The 25,790-nt window shown below is 38.2% G+C and overlaps 1 protein-coding gene across 7 annotated transcripts in view; it reads left to right on the forward strand.

The window, feature by feature from the left end:
• Window positions 1-25,790, forward strand: part of si:dkey-237h12.3 (teneurin-3) — a 199,105-nt gene that overhangs the window by 73,937 nt on the left and 99,378 nt on the right. For 6 of the 7 annotated variants that reach the window (XM_016670908.1, XM_016670909.1, XM_016670910.1 and 3 more), the window contains exon 1: window positions 25,214-25,449. In XM_016670908.1, coding sequence (XP_016526394.1) covers window positions 25,278-25,449 — 172 coding nt within the window. In that variant the 5' untranslated portion in view covers window positions 25,214-25,277. Of the gene's footprint in view, window positions 1-1,714; window positions 1,941-15,336; window positions 15,576-25,213; window positions 25,450-25,790 lie in introns of those variants that run through there. The other variant, XM_016670914.1, reaches the window with a different exon arrangement.

The raw sequence follows: 25,790 nt of genomic DNA on the forward strand, positions 1-25,790 counted from the left end.
GCTTATTTAAATGAAATGCATTATTATCATTATTTTATTATGACTTTCTACTTCATTCTTTTTTATTGACGCTCCGCTCTCTGATCCTCTCCATGACAACCAGGATCACAAAAAAAATCCCCATCTAAACATGGGGCAGTCTGTACCACTTCTGCACATGCAATCTTTTTTTTTCTTTTTTTGTTCATGCAAGTTCGAACTCCTAAATTGTGTGTTTGAAGAAAAACATTGCATATTACTCTGAATACCGTGGTGAAACATGGTGCTGGCAGCGTCATGCTGTGGGGATGCTTTTCCTCAGTCAGCACAGGGAATGTTTTCAGGATTGCATCATTGGATGTTTTATAAAATTCCATAAAAAAAACTTGTAGAAGTTTGTTCTATCAATGTGATGAAATAAACAAAGTTTCAGGAGGTTTGAATACTTTAACAGTTCACCGTCTAAAAAGCCTTTTTGCCCAGTACTGGTACAGTGTAAATTACTCAGACAATATAGTATAATTGTCAGAAACTATTTCTACTCCACTGCTCCTCATGCTACGTTTTCTATGTCCTCCTATATTAGACATTAGAAGGGAGTCCATATTGGTACTAATTGGTTGCCCGTACAGAAGCCTGAAGGTTTTTCCCTCTAAGCAGAGGAAATGATTGCCTTGCTCCGAGTGGCATTCATGTTTCCTCCTAGCTGTGTGGTACCAAACGGCTCATTTGCCTCCACTGAACAGCTCGTTTCATGCACAGAAGGGCACTCTGAAAAGCCGAGCCGCGCACACACACACACACACACACACACACACACAAGGATACAAACTGCACGGCCATTAAAGGACCCCATTCAAAACAATGGCTTGTGTCCTTTCAGTGAGTCGCTCTGTGCAGCTGGCAGCACAGAGCGGATTTCTGGTCTTTGCAGACACACACACAGATGCAGACACACACCTGCGGAAGCAAAGGTTAAATCATGCGCTGACCTTCAGTGTACATATTTGCTGTAACTCTAAACTCCTTTAGGCTTTGTAAAAATTCAGGCTGTCAATGCAAAAACAACAGAAGCTCCTTAAAACGGCACAGCTCCGGGCTTTCTCAATATTCTCCAAGCCTCTGTAAGGCAGGAGAGATGATACCCATTTGGGGCTCATTGGAGCAAATCAGAATTGTCAGCACTGTGGGTTTTTACCTTTTAAACAGGCAAGATGGATAGATAATCACCACATGCCATTCTGGGGGCCAATTACACAGCTTTGTGTGAAATTGGAAAACCTGTTCTTTCAGAGCCCTAATGGATGTTCTGGTCATTAGTTATTTGAGAGTCTTCTCTGGCTGTAATCAAACGTGAAGCATTGCGTTAAGCGCCCATAAAGGAACAGCTGCCTCTCTAAGTGACCTTCTGTTTAAGAGAACCCAACTGTCAGCCGTGTGGTGTTTTGTGACAATTATTATGTGTGTCTTCATAAAAACAGCCTTTTTTTTTTGCGGTGGTTGCATCTCATTTTTATGTCTTGCTCTTGGTTATATTTGCTTTTCTTGGTCTGTTAAGTTGCCATAAGCCCATCATGTAGTGTATAGAAGGTATGCATACCTCAACCATCTGTCGTTTCTCAGCTCTCTTAGCATATTCAATCAAAGCAAACGCACCGTTTTTCTTTCACTTTTGATTTACCTAAAGAATATGTTAACTGATATTCTCTTGTCACTCTCTCATGTTTCTGTCTAGGTGACAATCTGACTAGTCAACAGGCCCCGCCTCCCATCCCACCTGCCCCGCCCCCACATAAGCAGCACCCGTCCATCACCTCCCTGAGCCGCAGCTCACTGGCCAACCAGCGGAGCCCGAGTCCACCACCCACAGCCGGCCTGGCGGCTGACTTGCAGAGCACGGCGGAATGCGTCCAGCTGCAGGACAGCTGGGTGCTGGGCAGCAATGTGGCCCTGGAGAGCAGGTGGGTGACCCGCAGCGACCACCAGCACAATCTGATGTCAAATTCACTGATTCAGAAAGCAGAATGATGCCCAACAGATGAGCTGAAGCGAGCTTTAAGTGTAATAAATGTCTTTTCTCCCAACTCGGTTTCAGTCAGTGCCCCCAAAACCCATCCTATCAAATCTTATAGGATTTTAATTAAACCCTTTGGGAGAAAAAGACTCACTTATAACTTTGTTTTACTGTTTTACTTAAATTTTATAGTCTGGCTCACTTTAGATGCTTTAAATCTCTAACCAGCAGCTTTTTTGATGTGTTTCTGAAACACACGATAATTTCTTATATTTCTAATAGTTTCAGTGATGAGTCATGACTGAACCGACAGTTTGCTTTTGTCATCTGAAATAATTCAAAGTAACAACCAAGCCTTAAAGTCCTGGAAGAAAATGCACTGAACATCATGTTCTTGATAGACAGCACCCTCTTTGTAGTCATTGTGCTTTTTGTTTTTTTATTTTAAGAAATGTGAATACAACACATTCTCAGACAGATGATGTTGGTCATTTATAATAGGAGGAATTAACAGGATCATTCTCATTATGATTTGAAATATCTATGAAAGACTTCTGTTCATGTCTTGCTCCTTTCACTCATCAGAAGACATTTAACCCAAATAACCTCAATTATAGCAGCAAAATACAACAGTCAGTGCAATTGTGTTCAACATAAACACATTTCACTTGTTTAATTTGATTAATTTTTTTACAAGGCCTAATGTGAAAAAGTAAGTTTTAAGAAGCTTTCCTTAATTTTGTATAAGTTTTTTGCTTGACAACTCCTCAGTTCAAAGCAAAGCTTCTTTTAACATCAAGCCTTCTTTATAGCATCATTTAGCGTAGTAGTTTTCTGTTTCAGCATTCATAAACTCTTCTCTGTAGTTTTCACCCTGTGACAGCTCATAATGTACAGCCAGGGCTCCCAGTTTATCAGATATATTTCATGTCTCTCTCTTCCTCTCTGAGTCAAAGCAGAAAAAAAACTGATGTAAATAAGTCATTCATGATTTATGCTCATCATTTTTCACTTCTAAAAGTAGCATGCATGGACAGTTTTGCAGCATTTGAGTCAATCTCAGACACGGCTAAGTGTGGAAAGTGCAATCAGGAATAAGAATGAACATCCGTCTCGTTACAACTTCAATCATCAAAGTATTTTCTTTGGATTTTTAAAGATAGGCAGACTTCCAAGATGTGGAAGGAGAGTTATAGGTGGTTAAAAAAATCTTAAAACTGTTGTGTGCATTTGTTCCCTTTGATGCCCTTAAATAACATGCAGTACTACCTATTCTCTTCAGAAGTCAGCTAATGGGTAAGAGTGTAAATACATCTAGTGAAAGGAACTGCAGCCAACAGGCTGACAACAACTCTGGGGGCCTTGGCTCACCACAAGTCTGACTTTTAAGATTGATGGTTCACAGGAAGTGTGCTTAGATGAGATTAAAAATAAACTTTTATTTTTTTACTTAATAAAAATGCTTTGTCTGAAGGAAAATTAGCTCTGCACATTAAGCTGATCACTCCTTCTAAATGGTTAAACATGGTGGTGTTTGCAGCATCATTGCTTTTTCTCGGTATGGACAAGGAAGCAGGCAGGACAATGATTGATGGTAAATCATTTAAATGTAGTTCAGTGCTCTAAGAGAAACCTGTTAGAGTTTGTAAAAGAGTACAGACTAGGACAGAACTTTAGGAATGACCCTAAGCATAGCCTAGTCAAAGTTCAGACCAAACCTCAATGAAGAATGTGTTGCAAGACTTGTTTTCTATCAAATATGATTAAGTTTGAGATGTTTTACAAAGTAGGATAAGCAAAAAACACTGAAACCCAAAAGACGTGAGGCTATAGTGAACCTCTGCCTGTATTTGCAGTTCAGTATTTGTGGATTCACCTCTACATGGATTTTTCTGTAATTTAAAATCAATTGGAAAAATTTTGCCTATTTTCAGATTTACCCATGTCTGAAAGATTAGGAAGAAATCAGCTTGGGAAGCTGAAATCCCTGAACACAAAGCTTCTTGACACACTATTGGCTGCCATTTGCAAAGCAGCCAATCCCGGAGCACTGCTCATTTTCAATGGCACTAATTAGTTGTATCCCCAAGACTGAAGACAATTAATACTGTAGAGCTTGTGGAAAGACAATTTCCACTGTGTGTATTAATGTATATTAAGGTATATGTGTGGTTTGAACTATTAAAATAACAGTTACAAACCTCTGAAGTACTTTAAATTGAACCAAAGAGCCTCACTGGAAAACATTTTCTAATTGTCTGAATGTGACTGAATTCTTCTTTTTCAATTTGCAGTTTGTGACTAACATAAAGAAGTTTAGGTAGGTAAGAGTGCTTTTGCAAACCACTGTAAATGAAAGCAAAGAAGGAAAGAGGCTTTTAGCAGAGCTGCAGTGGTTTGTGTTTTGACCACTGGATTCAAGCGTCTTAAACTCAATTTGTAGTAAATAACATATAACTAGAATAATGACTCCTTTAGCCTCTTTTAAGCTGGCAGCTTGTGTGTTACGTTTTATCAACATGAACAATAAAACCAATCTCAGAAACTACGCAGCACTGCCTCACAGTTCTTGTATTAAAAGCCTTTCCATTAGTTTGTGGCAAATAGGCTCAAATTCTATTAAAAGGGATGGATGCTTTCAGCTGGTGGGTTGTGGAACGCACAAAAAGCAACGCCCATCCTTTATAGCTGATGATTTTATTAATGTTTTAGTGTCACTCCTCCAAACTGGAGGGGGCACTGAAATGATAAATCACTTTAGGATTTAAAATATTTAGGGATAGCTTATTTTTAAGCCAATTTTAAGGAGCAGTTCTCATCAAGTTAAACTATTACACCACAAATTGGGCATGACATATTATAGCTCCTGCTGCGTTTGATTAATGGCCACAGTGTTCACTGATTTTTCTGCTTTTTGTAATCACCTGCACTTAAGGGCTGATTACTAGACATAAGACCAGCTCACAGTGAGAAGGAGAGTTCATGATTAGTGTGAAGTATGGCAACAGCAGAGAGCTTGCCAGTTGAAATCAAAGAGTCTATAGCTTAACGACAATCTAGGTAAGCGGATTTTGTCTTATATCACAATCTGCTGTGCAAGATTCTATTTAGTGTCTCAGACAAGTCATTTCTCCTGAAATATTAGTTATATCTCTCCTAATCAGCAAGCTTAAAATATCTTGGCTAATGAAGTGCAGAGCATGGCGCTCTGACTAAGAAATAGCCTCGACTAGATGGAATCCAGCCCGATGTTTCCTGCCAAGGGGTACGCACCCTTTCATGATTGTAAACTTTGACTTGAGCAGCACAAAGTCTCAACTTCTTAAGATCTGATGGAATCAGCTGGGATGTGTGGTGACAGTTTTGCTTTTCCAGGAAGACGCTGTAATTGAATACTAACCGTCCAGTGACCTTGAGCTGTCTTAGCCGTATCGACAAAACAATATGTACACACCTATCATCAGCCGAGGCATAAATCACTACCACCATGGTGGACTCTAAATCAAGTGCTTGTCAGTGGGTGGGAACCGAGGGCTGCTGCGAACCAACAGGGCCAAAAGGGAAGACCCGGTTCAGAACATAATTACAGATGTCATGAAAACCACCGGGTTGGGAAATGTAAACAGAAGCTCAAGAATGTACTCATTAGGCTGCCCTCAGGGGGTTTGGGGCAGCAAAGTCCAGGCAACAGCATCTGTGTGCAGAGGATAGCTGCAGGTACCTTGGGGAGGTGAATCTCATTTCGGTCTCCAAGAGTGACACAGACTTTATTTCTCATGCAGCTCTGCAGACCTGCTCATGTGTGCACTCGGTAAATTATTCTGTACAAGGGATTTGATTAAAAAAGTGTCAAGAATGAATCACAATGTTATGATCTTGCCTAATATATTTCCTGTGATATGACGACCCCTTTGAAAATAAAACACTCATTTGACAGCTTTAACTACTTTTACAGCAATTAGCAGTAATGAAATATGTGTGTGTAACCTCCCCTAGAAGTGTTGGTCTTCAAAGCCCGAGTGCGCTAATTTGACTTGGTACCAGCTAGCTTTCAGTGTTCTTTGAAAGAGTGAGAAATTCTGCACTGATCATTATTTTATGGTGATTGATAAAAGTCACTGATCTTGCTGCCAGGCAGCTTCTAACATAAATGTAGCTTATTTTCTCTCTAGAGGTACACCCAACGTTTCAGGAGAAGTTGAACAAAACAAACACCGACTTCCACACATGCATCTAATAGGGATTTAGTGATCCATGCAGGTTACTGCTGGAGACAATATCAGGTTCATAAGAGTGAGAATGCAGCTTTTTAGCAAAACGTCTTGTTCTTTTCATCAATCTCCAGCCATCTTTTAAAGACTCTGTAATAAGTGTACTCATCTGTACAGTTTGTTCTCTTGTTTACCTCCTTCTAAAGAGGTCTTAATACAAAGAAAGCAGTGGAAAAGCTCCTTTTTATTTTTTCACAAATAAAGCTTTAATGAATCTCAAGCTGTGTTTTAAACAATCTCTATTAGGGATGTCACAGTGTAAAATTTTATTATGATGATTATTGCATGCAGACTCATCACAGTTACTAATATTCACACAGTTTTGTTAAAATGGGCTTAAATATGCAAAAAGGATTATTAGACAATGAAGTTATCAAGATAAGAGTACTACTATTTTAATTTTCATCTCGGTGAGAAAAAAAATCAATATAAACAATTTAATCTCATCTATATGTGTAAAATTATAATCTAAATTCTTTAAATTGGTGATTGCAACACAATAGAGATTTAATTGTCGAAAATAATAGGAAAGATTCCTACAGCTACTCAAAATCGAATGTAAATCTGTTAATTCAGTAAAACGCTTAATTCTCCACACATCACATTCAGATTAAACCATATATGGATCTTGTGTTTTCAGTATTAATTCAGTAACATCTGGCAGAAATGTTGTCATAAAACTCATTAAACAGGTCATAGTTTCATCTCAGATCTCTTCGTAGTTTTATTTAATTCAGGTTTGCTGCGTCTAGAATTATTTGCATTCGCAGCATTAATTCATGAATACAGCTAAAACTGAATAACTCATGCTGTATCCAAACAGTCCAATGTGAAGGCAGTATTGTACATAATAGACAAATGTGTTCAATATAATATCCAGCTCAAGACAAATTATTTTGAATTTTAAACTTGAGAAGTTGAAGTCTAGATTCCTATAAAGTTCAAAACGGTCCTTAAATTCAACTCAGATAAGCTAACAGTTTGCAGCTAACAGCCAGTTGAGGTATCGCCACAGAGCTGATAAATCATTTATGTCATATTTTTTAGTTATTTATTTACAGATTCTTTTGCAGATTTCTCAAGATGGTATACAAATAATTGAAAGGTGATGGTTAGGTCGACCAAACATTGAACTGAAGAACTACTTCCTTTGTAAAAGTCTGAAACATGAACCCATCGGGAAGAAGATAAAGCACTTATTTTCATATCAGAGGCTTAAAAAAAGGATAAAAAAGGGGCAAAAAGCATGATCTACACTTAATCCCATTCTGAGAGGAACTGGATAGTGTTACTTTAATGAGAAATATGATTGTGTCTACATATGGCAATCTGCAGTCCTACTTTCTGATATGAACTTAGTATAATTCCATGAAGTGAATCTAAATTAAGTTTTATTCTTTTTATTTTGAAACCAGTGAGTCTGAAAAGTAACATTAGGCTGAGCAGTGATTTGGTTTGATATTGCCAACCACTGAGGAGACATTCAGATGTAAAAAAGGAAGGAGCACTTTTAATTCACCCTGCAGGTTTCTCTTACTCACCACTCAGCTTCACCGAAATAGTTTTTTGTGATGTTTTCAATTAGATATTCCATTGAATTTCTTTGTATAATGAAGTGCCATGCCTTTGTCTGTCTCCCTAGAGACCAATGCACATACGGGGCAATTACTCTCCAGCAATACTTAATCCTTTGTTTTTAAATAGTTTATACGAGTGGGAGTGAAATTCGTATTTTTAATGCCGTTATCTTGTAAGAGAGAAGCTCCAGAGTCTATGTGCTGCACTGAATAAATTAAGGTGTGCATCTGCTGCTACATTTGAATGTCCTTTGGAGCCCACTTCAACATTTTCTGCTCCTAAATTCAATGAGATTCAAATATGGCCGTCGTTATGATATTTCAGAATCAGTTCTTGAAGGCCTTGTGAGCCGTATGCTGCCGTTATAAATGTATTGTCAATCCTCATTGGACTCACGTGTCAAAGGAGTCCTTCGGTGAAATGAAATTATGTCTCAGCTCTAAAATCATCGCACGCCACTGTGTCCCACAGACAGTTCATTTTCCTGATGGAGAATGTGCTGGGATTGTTCTCGAGGGTGAGAAAGAATGGGAGTGGTAATTCAAGTACGTGGGATTTGCTCTGTGTCTGTGCGTATGTGTGGACATAAGTGTGTGGTACGCACATGTAAATCATGACTCAGTCACGCTCCACATAAGAGGAGGGAAATTGAACTTTTTTTTCTGCAGTGTATGTCCACTCACTGTGTCATGATTGCACCAGGACTGATTAGTCATGTGTGAGATACCAGCCAACTGGCCCTCTGGAGCTGAGAGGAGCTCAAAGTGTTTGCTGGTTAACGGCCAATGTGGATGGTAGAGTAGACAAAGTAGTAATCCTCAAGATGTAGTTTTTTTGTATGTGTTTGCCTTCTTATTTATTTTTGCCAACATCTTTAGTGCCAAGCAAACACGTCTCCGCCACTTTCAGAGTCCTGTGGCATTTTCTATTTATTTTAGTCATCTTTAGAAACTGTAACTGCTGCTGTTGATGCTGCATATCGTCTACAGATCTAAATTCTTTAGCTACAATTTGAAACAGTATAAAGATTTTTAAAACTCAGTGTGGGGTAATATAAATAATTGTTCATATAAACAGTTATTACACATTATAGTGGAATAGTCCCCACCACAGCTGTCTCTAAAAATTACTCCAAGGCATAATTGTGCTAGAATTAGACTCCCAAGTTTGACTAAAAATATTCATGATGCATAACATTATGAACACTGATAGATACATGCTGGCAAATGTTAGTGGGTAGATTCCATTAGGCAGCAAGTGAGAATGTTGTAGAAAAAGTTCTTGTTTGTGAAGCAGGAAAAACAGGCCACTGTAAAGATTTGAGCGAGAATGAGAAGGAGCCAGATCCTGATGGGAAGAGGATCGAGGCAGAGCTTCTCCACAACTGTGGTTGTTGTGGAGCATACTCAGTCTGCAGAGGTCAGACTACCACAGGAAGTCTGAAGAATGAACAGTGTACATGTTGAAATACATCGTACTTTGTAGCTTGTTGTCAAGTACATGCTTGCCACTGTATGCAGCAACCAAAGGGCAGTGAGCACCAGGACTGAACCACAGAGCAGAGGACGAAGGTGGCCTTTATCGATCCAGTGGAGCATCTGTGGGATGTGCTGGACAAACAAGTCCAACCCATGGAGCCTCAAACCCCCAGCTCACAGGATTTAGAGGATCTTGGCATCAGATTCCCCAGGACACGTTCAGGGGTTCAGTGGAGTCTGTGCATTCATATGTATGGAGCAAATACAGCAACCGATCTCCCATTTTTTAAACTTTTTTTGGCTTCTTCAAGTTTGGACCCCAAAAATCTGATAATTTGCTGCAGCCATAAAGTATATCTGTTTGTAATAATTAAAATTAATCACTGTATAATAAGGTCCCCCTTGTCAATGGCTAATAAGTAGTTATTTATATTTTTAATTAAATCGAAACCACTTTATGAATCAGTTTTTATAACACATTATTGAGGGTGAGACAAAACTGACTCGTTTCTCACCAAATGGTAAACCAAATCTGTTCATTTAGGAATTGCTCAGCTAATAATTTCAGAATATGTTCCAACATTGTATGCATGATTAGCATTTATGAGTATTATTCTTTAGCCTTTAATACTGTACTTTATCAGTGCATTGTAAAAAACTACATTTATCAAAATTGTAAAATTGCAAAGCTACCTATGTCAGGCTAACAGCTCAGTCTGAAATGGTTGGTTTGATTCCAGATGAAATGTACAGGTAAGCAGATTTGGCCCTCTGTTTGGAAAGACATTGATCAGTTTTGACTCTTTATTGCCTTTAGTCAATATTTTATACATTTCCATTAATGATTTATGAAAGTGCTTGTAGCTTAATTAATAACATATCTAATAACTATTTATTAGTCATTTATAAGGAGAGCCTAATAATAATGACAAATATTTAAAATAATTATGATATTTTTCCTCCATTTTATCTCCTCTCAGGTGACAAAGGTTGCTTACTTTCAACATGATCTCTTCAGTCAGACATTTTACAGCAATGGAGAGAAATGGTACTGAGTCTGAAAATGTAAAACAGTAGAAAATGTTGCGTTGCATTGGAGTATTCAGATAGACTGCAAGCTGCAGCAGGAAGATGGGAACCCACTCATGTCCTGCATTCTGGGTCTGCTGCAATAAAGCTTCTCAGCATTTGTAGAACCAGGATCCCAGAAGCTATTTTCCAGTTAAACCTGTAAACTTTTATATAAGCACTTTTATATGAGCTTGTGGGGGGAAAAAGGAATAGATGTGAAAACTAAGACTGTTAGGTGCATCACATGCAATAAATCAATCTGTATTTTCAGGTGTTGACATGGTTGGGGTTGCTCCATTTTATAACACAAGCACTCTTGCATGCATCAATGGATTCAGGTAGTTTAGGGAGGTGGTCATAATGATAAGCCCGATTATAGTATGTGCACAGCAGCTAAACTGTTCTGTCAAACACAATCAGTTATTAAAAATGATAAAACCCCACCTGCAAATAATCCGAGCCCCCTGCAGCAGCGATCCAGGGTTGCCCCCCGCTGCTTTCTTTGGGCAGGATGACACTGAAGAACAACCTCATGGTGCAGAGCTAGCAGCAGCATCGTAGCACCTACTAGCAGACCCCCTGTCAACAGGGCAGGTGGTGCTTTGACGAGGAGACCACTGCGACAGCGAGTGTGAAAACAAGTCACTGCAATGTCAAATTACATCTGTGGTCAATTTTTTAAGGCCATATTTAAAGCAACCTGATTATTCCAGCTCTCACCTTGGATTTCTGGGGCTAACTCAGAGCGCTGGTGAACATGCAGATTACACATTCTGAAGCGCTCCATCCTCATTGTTTCTTATGTGCTCTCTCGGCCCTACAGCTGGAGCTTAGCCATGGACACATCCACCCACTCCGTGTTTAGTCTTTTGTCCTCTTTGAGCATGTTTTTAAATGTCATCATGATGACAAGCAATGTTGTGAGTGCAGAGGAGAGCAGGCCGGCTGCCGCCTTTGTGTTTCAGGCTCCTCAATGGGACAGACAGGCGTGCACACCAACATGCCGCCATCTCACCGACACTCAGGCATTCATTCTCAGCCTCACACTCTCGTCATTGTCTCTCTTCCTTCTCTCTCTCTTGCGCTCACAACACACCACTGGCAGGATTAGCATAGTAATGTGCCATGTTGCATCACACTGACTGGAATCAATTACAGCCGGTCATCCAGTGTCTAAAGCAGAAGACATTTACACTAGTCTGCTGTTTGTTAATCATGTCCAACAGGAATTTATCTTTAGACCCCTTCAGTCTGCATTTTAGAAAGAAAAGACAGAGGGGTAACATGAAAGCCATCAACATGGGAATTACTTTAAATGTCAAGTGTAATAAATGTCCAAAAAAGGAATTTGTCTCAGAAGCTGGAGCATAAAGATTTTCACTCATTCACTGGTGTCCTGGTATGAACACCCAGTAGTCATTTTCAACAGTGCATATTTTCTGAATGCACCTTTTTACATGTCTGGTGCATCTGTAGTATCTTGTAGTGCCAATTCAAACCTTCTGAACTGTTGCCTATTGTTATCATATTTAAACCATAAAAATGGGATTTTCAAATTCAAAACCTGTTTGTTGGTCTATTATCTGAAATTCCAATAAAATACAATGAAGTTTGTGGCAGCTACATAGAAAAACGCAAGCTTTTTTAGCTGGTATGAATATTTTAAGGCACCCTATATGTAATATTTCTTTATGGTATTATGTTGTTTTTTTTTTGTTTTTTTTTCTGTTTCTCAAGTTCAGCTGCTTTAGAATTGAAGGCCATAAGAGAATAATATATTCATAGCATTGCTTAAATAAGATTGTGCACAGATTTCACTGCATCTGTTTGCAGGCAACACTGTTTCCACACTATCTACCCAGAATGCATTAGGTATTCACCTTCCTTAGATAGAGTACAGTTTCTTCTTGCACACGTGTGCACGAATCCACGAGTCTGTCTAGCTCATCAGATTGCATCTACTTACACTTAACTCCCCAGACAGCAGGGTCTATTTGCCTGTGTCTGACTGCACGTCTGCCGCCGCCAACGTTGTGCAAGTTTTGACCTCAATTCATACCGAACTTCATATTACGGAGTTTGCCGCTGCAGCTACAGCAAGGATTGTTCTAGAATGAGTAATCAGAACTTTTCCTGGTTGGAGATTGCGGCTGCATTGTCATTCCATCTATGTGGCATCGTAACCTTTAAATGGAATCCCTGTCTGATCATAACGGCACGCGTCAGTCAGGGGCGTCGAAGAGCTCATCTGACATTTGTTCTTTTAGTCAGGAATTGATCAGAACAGATTTTACCTCAGAGGGAACCTCACAGGAGACAAACAGCGGCTGAAATATCAGCTGCAGCACCGACATGTGAGCATCATCTCATGGAGAGCACGTAAAAAACAACTCACTGCACTCAACGTGGGAAACTTTATGAAGAAAATCCTTTTGCACTGAAGTGTTTTGATGACAGAAACAGAGCACTTTAGGAACATTCAGAGTACTTGTAATTATTAAGTGGAACTACACAAAATTTCAGCTTTCTGCTTTAGATTTTCCACTCAGTTTGCCAGATTTCAAACTCTTTAGTAAAGAATCACAGCCTTTACAAAGATTACATAGATACTTCACAGATGCTGCATAAATAATTGATGAGCAAACAGGCTTTATCAGTATATTGGTAAGTTTGAATTTGCAGTTACCCTGGCAACCTCTTCTCTCGGGATCTGCACAGACATAAAACCTTTTACCCACTAAGGTGACGAGAAGCGTTATGTGAAAAAGTACAGAAAAATGAAGATCTTAGTGGAGCAAGCAAGTTTCAGAACTTTCAGAACATCATGTTCATTGGTCTAACTAGGTTTTTATATGAATATAGTTTAATTCGTTGTTCCTGCTTTTTCTTCAAAAAAGATCTTTGTGTTTTTTCATTAAACTGTCCTAAAAAAAAACAACAAACTTTTGTTTTGTCACCAACATCCAATTTGACTCAACTTATAGTTTGAGCTAATTAATATTAAATACGCTTGATTGATCCCAGAAAAATAAATAAATAAAAAATAAAAAAATAAAATAAAATAGCTTTTGACACTTTAAAACCAGATGTATTGCATATCCTGTGCCTTTGACCAATTAAGAAAAGCCCAGATATTTATGACATGACTTTGTAAGCTTCTGCTTGGATCATTTAAAGGGGGGATATAAAGAATTTAAATTTATATTTTGTTCTTTATATATGTTTTATGTTATTAACTCATCAATAATATACCTTGAGGGTTGCTTTGATTTTTTTCCTGCATGTGTGACAAATCCTTGAATTTCCCCTGGCGGCCATTCAGGCGCCTGCAGCAACAATTAGCAAACACCTGGTGGTTTGCTAATTCCACCAGGTGTACAGTTCCACCAGTCGGTATGCTGACCTGAACATACCGACCATTTCTCAGTCCAATGCTCCGGTTGTAAATGGTATAATGAGAAGCATTGTTGTGACGTGCTGAAGGCAGAGGGTCTGAAAGAGTAGAAGCTTCTTAAAGAGACAGACACCATGTTCCTGGGAAATACATAACACCACCACTGTAATACTCTGGAGGCACATCTGTTTGAGTTTTGTAAAATTTCACCCCAAAAACACTGTTTGCAAAAATGTCCTGTGTCATTTTGAGTATTTTTTGAGACAGGTCCTGTAATATGTGTAGAATGTTTGACCCAAGTTTAAAAAACAAATTCCAACCAAAGGCTAAGAAACTTTATGCGAACTTGTGATGATGGATAAGAAACAGTGTAAAAAAAAAGTTGGATTGTTTGGGTCACACAAAACATCAGGTATATTCTGTTTAATGGCAGAGAAAGAAAAAACAAGTTAAATATATTTTTATGCAGTGTAAATGTAAATACCATGTATGAACTATACATGATTATTTAAGTAGATTCTGAAACTTGTGACCTCTCTACATTTTGAAGGACAATGTTGAGCTCCAGCCCAAAGTGTTCCAGTTGAACAGGCAGAACCGTGATGGAGCCAGAGAGGCAGCCTTAGGTGGAATGTGTGCAAGAGAGCATGTGAAGTGTTCATGCAGAGCAGCCTCTCCTGAATAATAAAATAACCTTAAACAATCCATTCATGATTATATTTTAGGGGGTTTTATACTAAAAAAGACATGCCAGTTCTTTTGTTTGCTAGCTTTTACTTTTGGAGTACTGCATTTTGCACTAATGATGAATTCTGTTTCACTGTTTCTCTCCTTTAAACTCACATAAGCAATTTGATTACCTGCAAAAGAACAGTGTGGTGTTCATTTAAACCTTTTGTTTGGAGCTTCTAATTATTTCAGATATAAAAACAATACACAAAAACAAGTGTGAAATCGTACGTTTGTTTAGAATTTGGTTGAATAAAAAGGAAAAAGCAGTATAATAATACAGCTGCAGTCTGGTATAATGTCTGCAAACCGTGGTCAATTTGTTCAATTTCCCTGGCTGTCCCCATAAGCCGGAAGGCATTTGGGTATTAATCTCTAAGTAGTGGCAAGTGTGGCAACAAGACTTAATTCATTTACTTAAGAGCTTTTCACGTGGGGTTTAAAAGTTAATAAGACGATCACTCTGTGGTGTATTTGATTAAACCCTGTTAATTACCCCAGGTATAATGGGCTATTAGCAAAGGCCCGGTTGTAAAAGGGCAAAAGTGAGATTATTGTTTTTATGAGGTACTTTTGGTCCACCTTTCTCAGTGTCAGGATAAGATTGGATATTAGATTAAAGCTGAGATCCTCCTGCAGAGCTGCTCATGTTGGAGTCTTTGAGTGGTGTTAAATATGTTCGAGTTAATCACTTTTATTAAGATTTTAGCAGCTTAAACTGATTCGTAACTCATTTAAGCTATTAGGATTTGAGTTAATGCTAGAGAGCAACCAGCTTTTAAATTCATAAGATTATAATCTTCATTTTCATTTTTGTTCCAGGCACTTTCTATTTAAAACGGGGACGGGAACCACACCGTTCTTTGGCGCCACAGCTCCCGGTTACACCATGGCAACAGGAACCGTTTACTCCACGCCTGCACGCCCTTTGCCCAGAAACACTCTGTCCAGGGGGGCTTTCAAGTTCAAGAAGTCACCTAAACACTGTTCCTGGAAATGCACTGCCCTGATCGCCGTGGCCGTAGCCGTAGTGCTCTCCATCATTCTCTGCTACTGCATAGGTAAGGCTCAGAGGAGATTACAGCAGCTGTAACATTTGGCAAAAGTTTAAATTTGGTTGCACTGCACGCATGGGAAAGTTTCAGGAAATGTATTTGCCTCCAAGAATCTGACAGCTATTAAAACAGCTTTAAAAGGAAAAAAATCCGAAGGTTGACCTGTTTCCTCCCAAAACTTTAAATGAGTGCGAAGCAGAGTTTTGCTTTAGTCTCAGTCATGGACGCACATCAGGGTCCTTTTTCTTGAGCCCTTCTATCAGATTTAGGACCTTATACAAAAGTATGTACACCCTTAAACATTCTACACACTTGCAATTTCTGAAAAGTGTAGAACACATGGCATTTACCCCTCAACCCAACTTTTTCCACATGGTATGTGTCTACCCGTTAGCTAACAAAGGGACTTCTTTTGGCTTTCTTTCAGGGATATTTTCTCCTTTCCAGTCGTCCATTAAGACCAAATTTAATAAAGAACGGCTAATAGTTATCCTGTGGAGAGACAATCCCACCTGAGCTGTGGAGTTCTGCATCTCCTCCACAGTTACCATGATCTTCTATGATTAATTCTAACAGGGTCATGGTGGGTTACCACTAACAATCAGTAGTCATTGTATTTTTTTCATTATTGTAATGGAAAAAAAAATATATATATATTTTGATGAGAGCTGTGACAGTCACTGGTTGGGATTGTGAGATTTACAAATTCAATGTTTGTTTGTTTTTCCACTGTTGGCTCAAGGAGAGCATTGGTTGATACCAAAATATTAGAAAATATGACTGAATATAATCACTGTGTCCTTTAACAGAATGATTGCAACCACTTAATGTAACTGTGTGTTGAGTTTCCTATTCGACATTGAGTACGATTTAATTTAGAGCAGCTTTCATGTTTTCGGTGTTTTGAATGCAGAGATAAATATGTTGGGGAAAATAGAAAAACAAAATTACATTTTCTTTATAAACTTAAATTTTTCTATGATTAAGGGTAGAAATTTACAATGTTAAAAATAAGACATTTCCTGACATTAAAAAGTCAGAAATGTATAAGAATAATAAAGCCAAGTAAAAAAAGACAGAAATCCTCAAATGTTTACATTGTAAATTTCTGAGATGCACAGCTGGATCATTTTCAAAGGGTGTTTTTTTTAAATCAGATTTCCGATGTCTGAAAATATATTAGTTTAGATATAACACATTTGTGCTTACTATTATAGAATAATATATGTTTTTTTTTAAAGCAAATTTATGACTTTGAGAATATCAGGCTTACAATTGCTGAGCTTTTTGGCAGAAATGATCTACAATGGCCCTGGTACTCTGTCGTAATGCCCCTCTTTAGTTCGCCGTTGAGCTGATTCTATTTACAGATGATGGATTGAAGTTTGTGGTTGCAACATAACAAAACGAGGTATAAATTGCCTTGCAGGGCATTGTTGGTACAGTTTTCGTATCAATTCATGAACAGACTCCTACTAACTGCAATTTTTCACCATCAGAACCCAGTCGACTGTTTCAAATCTGTTTATTTGGAAGAATCAACAAAAAGCCACACACATTCAGCTGCAGCTGAGAGTTTTTGAGGACCCAGTGACGAGGTGCAGTTCTACCTGTCACATGAGTTTATGCAACCAGTATATCTTTTTGTGCCAGAGGCACTGAATTTCAGATTTAGGTGGGGAATATTATCTGCTTTGGCATTGAACAATTGTCTTCCGGTCAAATGGAACAAATGATTGACATGCCGCTGGGAGTGAATGGAGATGGCATTCCTCCTCCTTGCTGTTCTGCAGCAATTGCAGATGTCGAGATAGGATTCAGAGGAGTTTATCTGACCAAGCCTTCAGTCAGATATGCAGACAATGCATCAGTACATCCTCCAATAAAAAAAAAAAGAAATTGTTGTTGCTTTTCTATTTGACAGGAAGCCGTGCATCATCCCAGTGTTTGTGATCAAAAGCTTCACAGAACAATGCCCCGTTTATGTCCACCTGAGTTTACATTAAAACGCCATCTCTGAAGTTCAAACAGGATTGTTTTAGTGAAGTTTTTGAACCAAATTTGTATAAAAAGAGAAGCAGTTTCCAGAACATGGAATGTAAAGAAGAGACTGATCCACAAAGCCTTTGTTCTACAAGAACTAAAACTGTCCTATGTGGTGAAACAGGAAACGCTTTTATCTCGGTCAGGAGGATAAGATACTCTCCCTTCACTCTCCCTCCTTGGGGCATTATTTCTTACAAGAAAGCGTTTTTCTTCTTTTGCTGTTTTTATAGCATATGTCAAAGCTGACTCCTTGGTAACCTTTGGAATCTTGACCACAGCAATAAACCTGTTACAGATTCATCTTCCCTCATGCCCTCCCTTGTCATCCAAGCCCTTAATCCTTCCACTGTGGCTTTCTGCCTGAGCGGATATATAAGTATTCACCCAGCTTGGAGGCAGAGGAAATGTGACACCGTTGTATAAAGAGAAATATAGCGATGTTGGAGAGATCCTATATAACCAGTGTTTTATTGCTGAACAGAGAGGGGAAGTGCTCCCTTGGAGGAGAGGTCATAAATGTGCTACATCAGTATCGATATTCATAATCCCTTCATTGACTTAACTGGTTTGTTACTTTGTGTGGTTCACACTGTGATACAATGACTAATGTGCTCAGCTTACTGAGGGAAAATCTAACTTTTCCAGCTATTGTTTCAAACTGCTCTTCTATATTTATCCTATATTTATCCATTCACAACATTTTTATTCTTAACAATCTCATAAATCTCTGCAGAGCTATTGGGGTTTGTTTGCAGGGTGTGAATTATACTTATTAATTTAAATACCTGAATCCTCATAATGTGAGACCAGAGCAATAAATGTATTTCATTTATTAAGTCTTACAATAAAGATGCTGGAAATAAGTTCACATATATGATTTAAATAACTGTAAGCATTTAATAATGTTTCATATGAAAAATCAATATTACTATCCATCCACTCATTTTTATTATTAACAAGATTACCCTCTTGTTAATTATCCTCAGAGCAATAACTGTTGTTTTAAAAACGCTTCAACTCTTTAGATTTATTCTTCTGTAAATTTTGCTAAAATAGTTTGAAAAGTTTCTGGATCCTGTTACAAAACCTTCCTTAATAAGTTCTTCTGTTACAGTCATTAATGAAGTAAAAAAAAATACATTTAAAGTTGTTTTAGATGCTGTTACTAGTGCTGCTGGTGTTTCTGTAATGTAGATATTCATGGTTTGTGTCAAAGGCATGGATCCCAATATTCCCAGATTCTTCATGCTCCATGACACACTGAGGTTAAAAGATCAAAAATAAAACGAAGCAACATGTTGGATTCAGGTTAGCTTTCATGTTGCTGCTGAAGCTCCTCCTTAGAGCTCCAGAGTTTTCTCCTCACTTATTTAATTATTAATTGTAGTAAAAACCTGAGACAGCTTCCACCCGTCTAGATGTTTGCAAATTCACAGAAATTACAGTAGATGTTGTGTTTTTTTCATTTTTAACTCTAAAATATCTCTGCAAAAGGTGATTCTGAGTAGCAGACTGATCACTGGCATACAGCTTCTGTAACAGGTGAAAATCTACCAATATCTGATTTCCAAAAGCACAGAACCTCTGGATCAGTGGTCTCAGCTGATATCCATAACAACCAGTGCTGATCCAATCCCGTTGTCGGATCATTTGCATTTTATATGGAATACAGAATCAAAACTATAAAGGTCATAATTCACACAGTGATTCTAGTCACCTGCCATCTGCAAATATTTTGAGCCAACCTGCAAGAAACATCTTTAAAATGTAACACAGCAGATTTTTTAATGATAATTACATTCAAATTTTTGTCTAATTACCAGCAATAAGAACATGACCATTTGATAAGTGGATTATTTTTTAAAATAAAGATAAAAGATAAAACTCTAAATGTTGAGCCTGAGGGGATCCACTGTGTCTGAAACAAAGATTTTCTTTCTTTGAAAAGATTTTAGGTTGCAGAGCTCTTAATTACTTTTATATCAAAGGTGGAGATAGAGGAAACTAACAATATGAACTGACAGAAAAATTAAAATCATACTACTAAGCCCACATGAATTAATAGTTACACACAACGTAATAATTTAGTTGTTCTGATTCCTAGAGTCCACAGATTTCTAAAAAACTATGGTTCTGGTTCTGAGAAAGAGCTATTCATCAACTATTCATGAAATGCAATTTTTGAAATGAATTCACAACTACTTAAGGTTGAAAACAGAACAAAGCACACTTTGCATCTGACTTTAGAAAGTGAAATGTTCTTGCAGCAGAATCAGGAGCAACACATCAGATGCTAATATCAGCAGGGCAATCCTTGGCAGGTCTCCATTCCTATTCACTGGAGTTATTTTGGAGAAAGCTTTAAGGACTTAAGGTGAATATTAAACTAAATAAATACAATAATGTTTTTATCTTCCTACTGATTGCATTGTTTCTAGGAGATTCATTTTCCATTAGATTAAATGTGGTGGAAACCTGGTGTGTAGTTAATATGATCATTATTATGTCTGAAAAGCTTCAACTCTTTTTAACAGACTTATTGTAAATGTATAATACAGATAACATGGAATATAGACTTTTACCTATTTTATGAAGGTTCAAGTTGTAAGCAGGGAGTCAAAGCCTCGCTTTTCTCTCTCCCATAGCTTAGAAACAGTTTTGGACTCGAGTGTTCCTGAACTGGGCTCATTTATTTTTTGGAATTTCATGTTTATGTTTGAGTGTTTTTAACAGATTCATCCTTGTTTCTCTTGCCTCAAGGTGTCTGAGAATGTTTGCACAACTTCTCATATCTTGCATTCACCACCTGGCGCCATGACTGAAATAGTGACAATGTGCACTCATATTTTAATACTCCCCACCGTCGGCTCACGCCGCCTCATTATTAAAAAGATAAGCTCCAAGACAAATAAATACACAGCTGCATTTGTTATTTGCCAAAATGGCCCATGTTTGAAGTTAACGGCAACACACTAACTTATTTGCTTTTTGTTTTTATTTATGTAAAAAAAAAAATCTTCATAAGAAGAGCTGCATTAAAAATTTGGAGACTGGCTAATCGAGCGCAACAGCTCCTGCAATTCAAATGAGGCAAACCTGCTGAGGTGAGTTTTTCCATTACTGCAGCCTGGCTGAACTGGAAGAATTTCAACAATTGTTCGGATAAAAGACGGGCCAATCAGAACCGATTTCAGCTCCGCTGCTCTGAGTGCAGAAACAACACGGGCAGATTGTGTGAAAACGAGAGAAAGATGACCTCCTCCTCTACCTCACTCATTTGAGTGCTCGTCTTTTGCCTTACAAATGTTAAAGATACTCATTTCCAAGTAATGTAACAGAAGTTATGGCTTGTTATGCTGTGTTGACATGGATAAACTTCCTTAAACAGGATGGTGCAGGAACCTCCACCTGTGAGATAAAATCATTACAGCTTCTAATTCTTCTTGAACAGAAACAAAGAGAATCTGATCTTTGCTTCATTTGCCACAGAATCCTAAATTAAACCCTTGGTTAGGTTTGTAGAAGGGATTTTTTTTTCCAACTGGGAATGCTGGAGAAACTGTCCTGAGAGCAGCAACTTCTCAGCTACGAGCTGCTCGGCTTGTTTCTAAGAATCCCCTGAAGGCATTTGTAGCAGCTAGCTTCTAGTAGAAATAATATTTAGCTCCATAATCCAGAGCTGTTGAGCTCCAAGTTGTTGCTGTCACTCTGACTGCAGATATGCCTCTTTTCTCTCATATAAATGCATGAAAGTTCCATGTATTAGAGGTTATTACTCTGTACCAGAGAATCTGAATATGACTCTGATCTGGAGCCAAGACACAGATCCAGTCTGTTTCTATGGCACACTCTGCAGGGGCTTGAACTGAATAACATAGGTCTATGTTACAGTAATATATATACTTTCACAAATACTTGGCTACAAAAGTCTTCAGGAACTAAGGTCCAGTGTGGACAGGTATCCAGTCCATCCCAGGACGACACAGAGACTCACAGGAATGAACACCTAAAGTCAGTTTTAAAGACGTCAGTAAACCCAACAGTCATGTGTTTAGACTGTGGGAAGAAGCTGAAGTAACCAGAATCTGCACCTGAATGGGGAGAACATGCAAACTGCATGCAGAACGACCCCAGGACCTCCTTACTGCATAAAACTCTGCAGCTCCGGAATAAAGTCAATTTAAAAAAGGGGAAATTCAAAAATTATGCAAAAAAAAGGAATCAGTGCTGTCTTATTATCAGTCAGTTTTCCATGAAAAATTCAATTTTTTTCCTTTGATGAATTTCTTAAATACCTAACCTAAATTCATATATTCTTTGGAGCGACAATTTCTCACTAGCTGGTCTGGGGTCTGCAACCTTTACTTTCACCCTCCACTCAGCAGAAAGGCTCATTTAGAGCCACACATGTTTTATGACCTTTGGAAAAAAGATAAATGTATAGTTTTGGAAGTTAACAAATTTGTCCTTATTTTGAAAAGGAAATAAACATAAAACGTTTGCAAAAATAGGAGGAATACATGTTCCTTAAGGGATGCTGTTTTTATATACAAAAGCAACAGTTTCCAACATAATAAGAAACATTTATCTAAATATTCTGTAATTGTCATGAAAATTCAATTTCTGTTAATTGCTAAAGTTTACATCTGTTAACATCTGTGTTTAGGTGACTGTTAATCAATGTAAGCGAACGGTTTTAAAAGCCATAGTTCTGGGTGTATTTTACACCAAAGTGTCAGACATTTACTGTGTTGTTGCATGGAAAGACAAAATAAAACATTTACAGAAATGTGAGGGGTGTGCTCACGTTGAGATACTGTGTTTACGTTCTTTGTTGCACTGAGTAAAGAAAGCCATTTTATTTGTTGAGGCATGAAAAGTAATTAATTTGGAAAAACATTGAGCACTCATTATGCTTCATATTTATTAATTAGAGCAGCTTAGGGTCACTCATAAACAGTTGTAGGCATAAAGTGCTGCTTGTACATTGTAAACAGAATTAACAAATTGGATTTGTTGTTCTGGACCTTTGACCTTTGATCTGAAAATCAGATTTTATCACAAAGTTAGTTTTTATGGTGAAAACAGTATTTGTTGCCTCAGCACAGGAAAGGCGTGGTGGATGTCAGAGCTCAAACAAGCATGGAGTGAACTTACAAATTCGAGCCCTCCGTCATCGCCGACATTGATGTTCCACCAGGGCACATTTTGACATCAGCGATTAGAAGCCTGCTTTTTCAGCCTTCTTGCTCTGGAAGAGAATCGCTCCTGGCCTATAAATATTAATTGAGCTGGTCTACGCTGTGTAGAAATAACTTATGTAAATTTATAAATTGAGGGCTATTCACCTCAAAGCAATTTGTTGATGAGGTAAGTGGAGATCCAAGCCGGAGTGCGCTGAGAGCAGCTCTCTGCGGTTCTGTTGCCTCTGATACACAATTTCCTTTCTCATGGAGGGTTTTTGACACAATGAGACAGATGTGCAGAGAACAGAACCTCTTCCCTTATTATGTTAAATTGATTTGGGGTCCAGAGTAAAAACGCAGCGCAGGAAATGTCCTTTCAGACAGAGAAACTTGTATCCAGCCTCATTTGTTCATTCTTACATTTCTTTAGGTTAAATGTTGTCGTGTTCATTTTAAACATGGCCGCCTCGCCACCTCAGGGACAGCAGTTTGGTACAGGTGTTATAGCCGAAAGAAAGAAGTTTTTATCAACTTAAAGGTTAAAGCTGAGCATTAAATGTGAAAATAAATAGTGGAAATGCTTCTCCTGTAAGGCTGTAGCTCCTTGTGTGAGTGCAGTAATTGTCCTGCAGCATTTCCCTTGATAAAGCTGATTTTGTCTTTACCTCTTAAATGCATTTCTTGTTTCACTTCAAGACATTTTCAAAGAAAGGAACCTGCTATCTTTTCTTCNTTTTTTTCCTGCATGTGTGACAAATCCTTGAATTTCCCCTGGCGGCCATTCAGGCGCCTGCAGCAACAATTAGCAAACACCTGGTGGTTTGCTAATTCCACCAGGTGTACAGTTCCACCAGTCGGTATGCTGACCTGAACATACCGACCATTTCTCAGTCCAATGCTCCGGTTGTAAATGGTATAATGAGAAGCATTGTTGTGACGTGCTGAAGGCAGAGGGTCTGAAAGAGTAGAAGCTTCTTAAAGAGACAGACACCATGTTCCTGGGAAATACATAACACCACCACTGTAATACTCTGGAGGCACATCTGTTTGAGTTTTGTAAAATTTCACCCCAAAAACACTGTTTGCAAAAATGTCCTGTGTCATTTTGAGTATTTTTTGAGACAGGTCCTGTAATCTGTGTAGAATGTTTGACCCAAGTTTAAAAAACAAATTCCAACCAAAGGCTAAGAAACTTTATGCGAACTTGTGATGCTGGATAACAAACAGTGTAAAAAAAAAGTTGGATTATTTGGGTCACACAAAACATCAGGTATATTCTGTTTAATGGCAGAGAAAGAAAAAAAAAGTTAAATGTATTTTTATGCAGTGTAAATGTAAATACCATGTATGAACTATACATGATTATTTAAGTAGATTCTGAAACTTGTGACCTCTCTACATTTTGAAGGACAATGTTGAGCTCCAGCCCAAAGTGTTCCAGTTGAACAGGCAGAACCGTGATGGAGCCAGAGAGGCAGCCTTAGGTGGAATGTGTGCAAGAGAGCATGTGAAGTGTTCATGCAGAGCAGCCTCTCCTGAATAATAAAATAACCTTAAACAATCCATTCATGATTATATTTTAGGGGGTTTTATACTAAAAAAGACATGCCAGTTCTTTTGTTTGCTAGCTTTTACTTTTGGAGTACTGCATTTTGCACTGATGATAAATTCTGTTTCACTGTTTCTCTCCTTTAAACTCACATAAGCAATTTGATTACCTGCAAAAGAACAGTGTGGTGTTCATTTAAACCTTTTGTTTGGAGCTTCTAATTATTTCAGATATAAAAACAATACACAAAAACAAGTGTGAAATCGTACGTTTGTTTAGAATTTGGTTGAATAAAAAGGAAAAAGCAGTATAATAATACAGCTGCAGTCTGGTATAATGTCTGCAAACCATGGTCAATTTGTTCAATTTCCCTGGCTGTCCCCATAAGCCGGAAGGCATTTGGGTATTAATCTCTAAGTAGTGGCAAGTGTGGCAACAAGACTTAATTCATTTACTTAAGAGCTTTTCACGTGGGGTTTAAAAGTTAATAAGACGATCACTCTGTGGTGTATTTGATTAAACCCTGTTAATTACCCCAGGTATAATGGGCTATTAGCAAAGGCCCGGTTGTAAAAGGGCAAAAGTGAGATTATTGTTTTTATGAGGTACTTTTGGTCCACCTTTCTCAGTGTCAGGATAAGATTGGATATTAGATTAAAGCTGAGATCCTCCTGCAGAGCTGCTCATGTTGGAGTCTTTGAGTGGTGTTAAATATGTTCGAGTTAATCACTTTTATTAAGATTTTAGCAGCTTAAACTGATTCGTAACTCATTTAAGCTATTAGGATTTGAGTTAATGCTAGAGAGCAACCAGCTTTTAAATTCATAAGATTATAATCTTCATTTTCATTTTTGTTCCAGGCACTTTCTATTTAAAACGGGGACGGGAACCACACCGTTCTTTGGCGCCACAGCTCCCGGTTACACCATGGCAACAGGAACCGTTTACTCCACGCCTGCACGCCCTTTGCCCAGAAACACTCTGTCCAGGGGGGCTTTCAAGTTCAAGAAGTCACCTAAACACTGTTCCTGGAAATGCACTGCCCTGATCGCCGTGGCCGTAGCCGTAGTGCTCTCCATCATTCTCTGCTACTGCATAGGTAAGGCTCAGAGGAGATTACAGCAGCTGTAACATTTGGCAAAAGTTTAAATTTGGTTGCACTGCACGCATGGGAAAGTTTCAGGAAATGTATTTGCCTCCAAGAATCTGACAGCTATTAAAACAGCTTTAAAAGGAAAAAAATCCGAAGGTTGACCTGTTTCCTCCCAAAACTTTAAATGAGTGCGAAGCAGAGTTTTGCTTTAGTCTCAGTCATGGACGCACATCAGGGTCCTTTTTCTTGAGCCCTTCTATCAGATTTAGGACCTTATACAAAAGTATGTACACCCTTAAACATTCTACACACTTGCAATTTCTGAAAAGTGTAGAACACATGGCATT

The sequence above is a fragment of the Poecilia formosa genome, unplaced genomic scaffold, assembly GCF_000485575.1.
Source record: "Poecilia formosa unplaced genomic scaffold, Poecilia_formosa-5.1.2 Scaffold39, whole genome shotgun sequence".
Lineage (NCBI taxonomy): Eukaryota > Metazoa > Chordata > Actinopteri > Cyprinodontiformes > Poeciliidae > Poecilia > Poecilia formosa.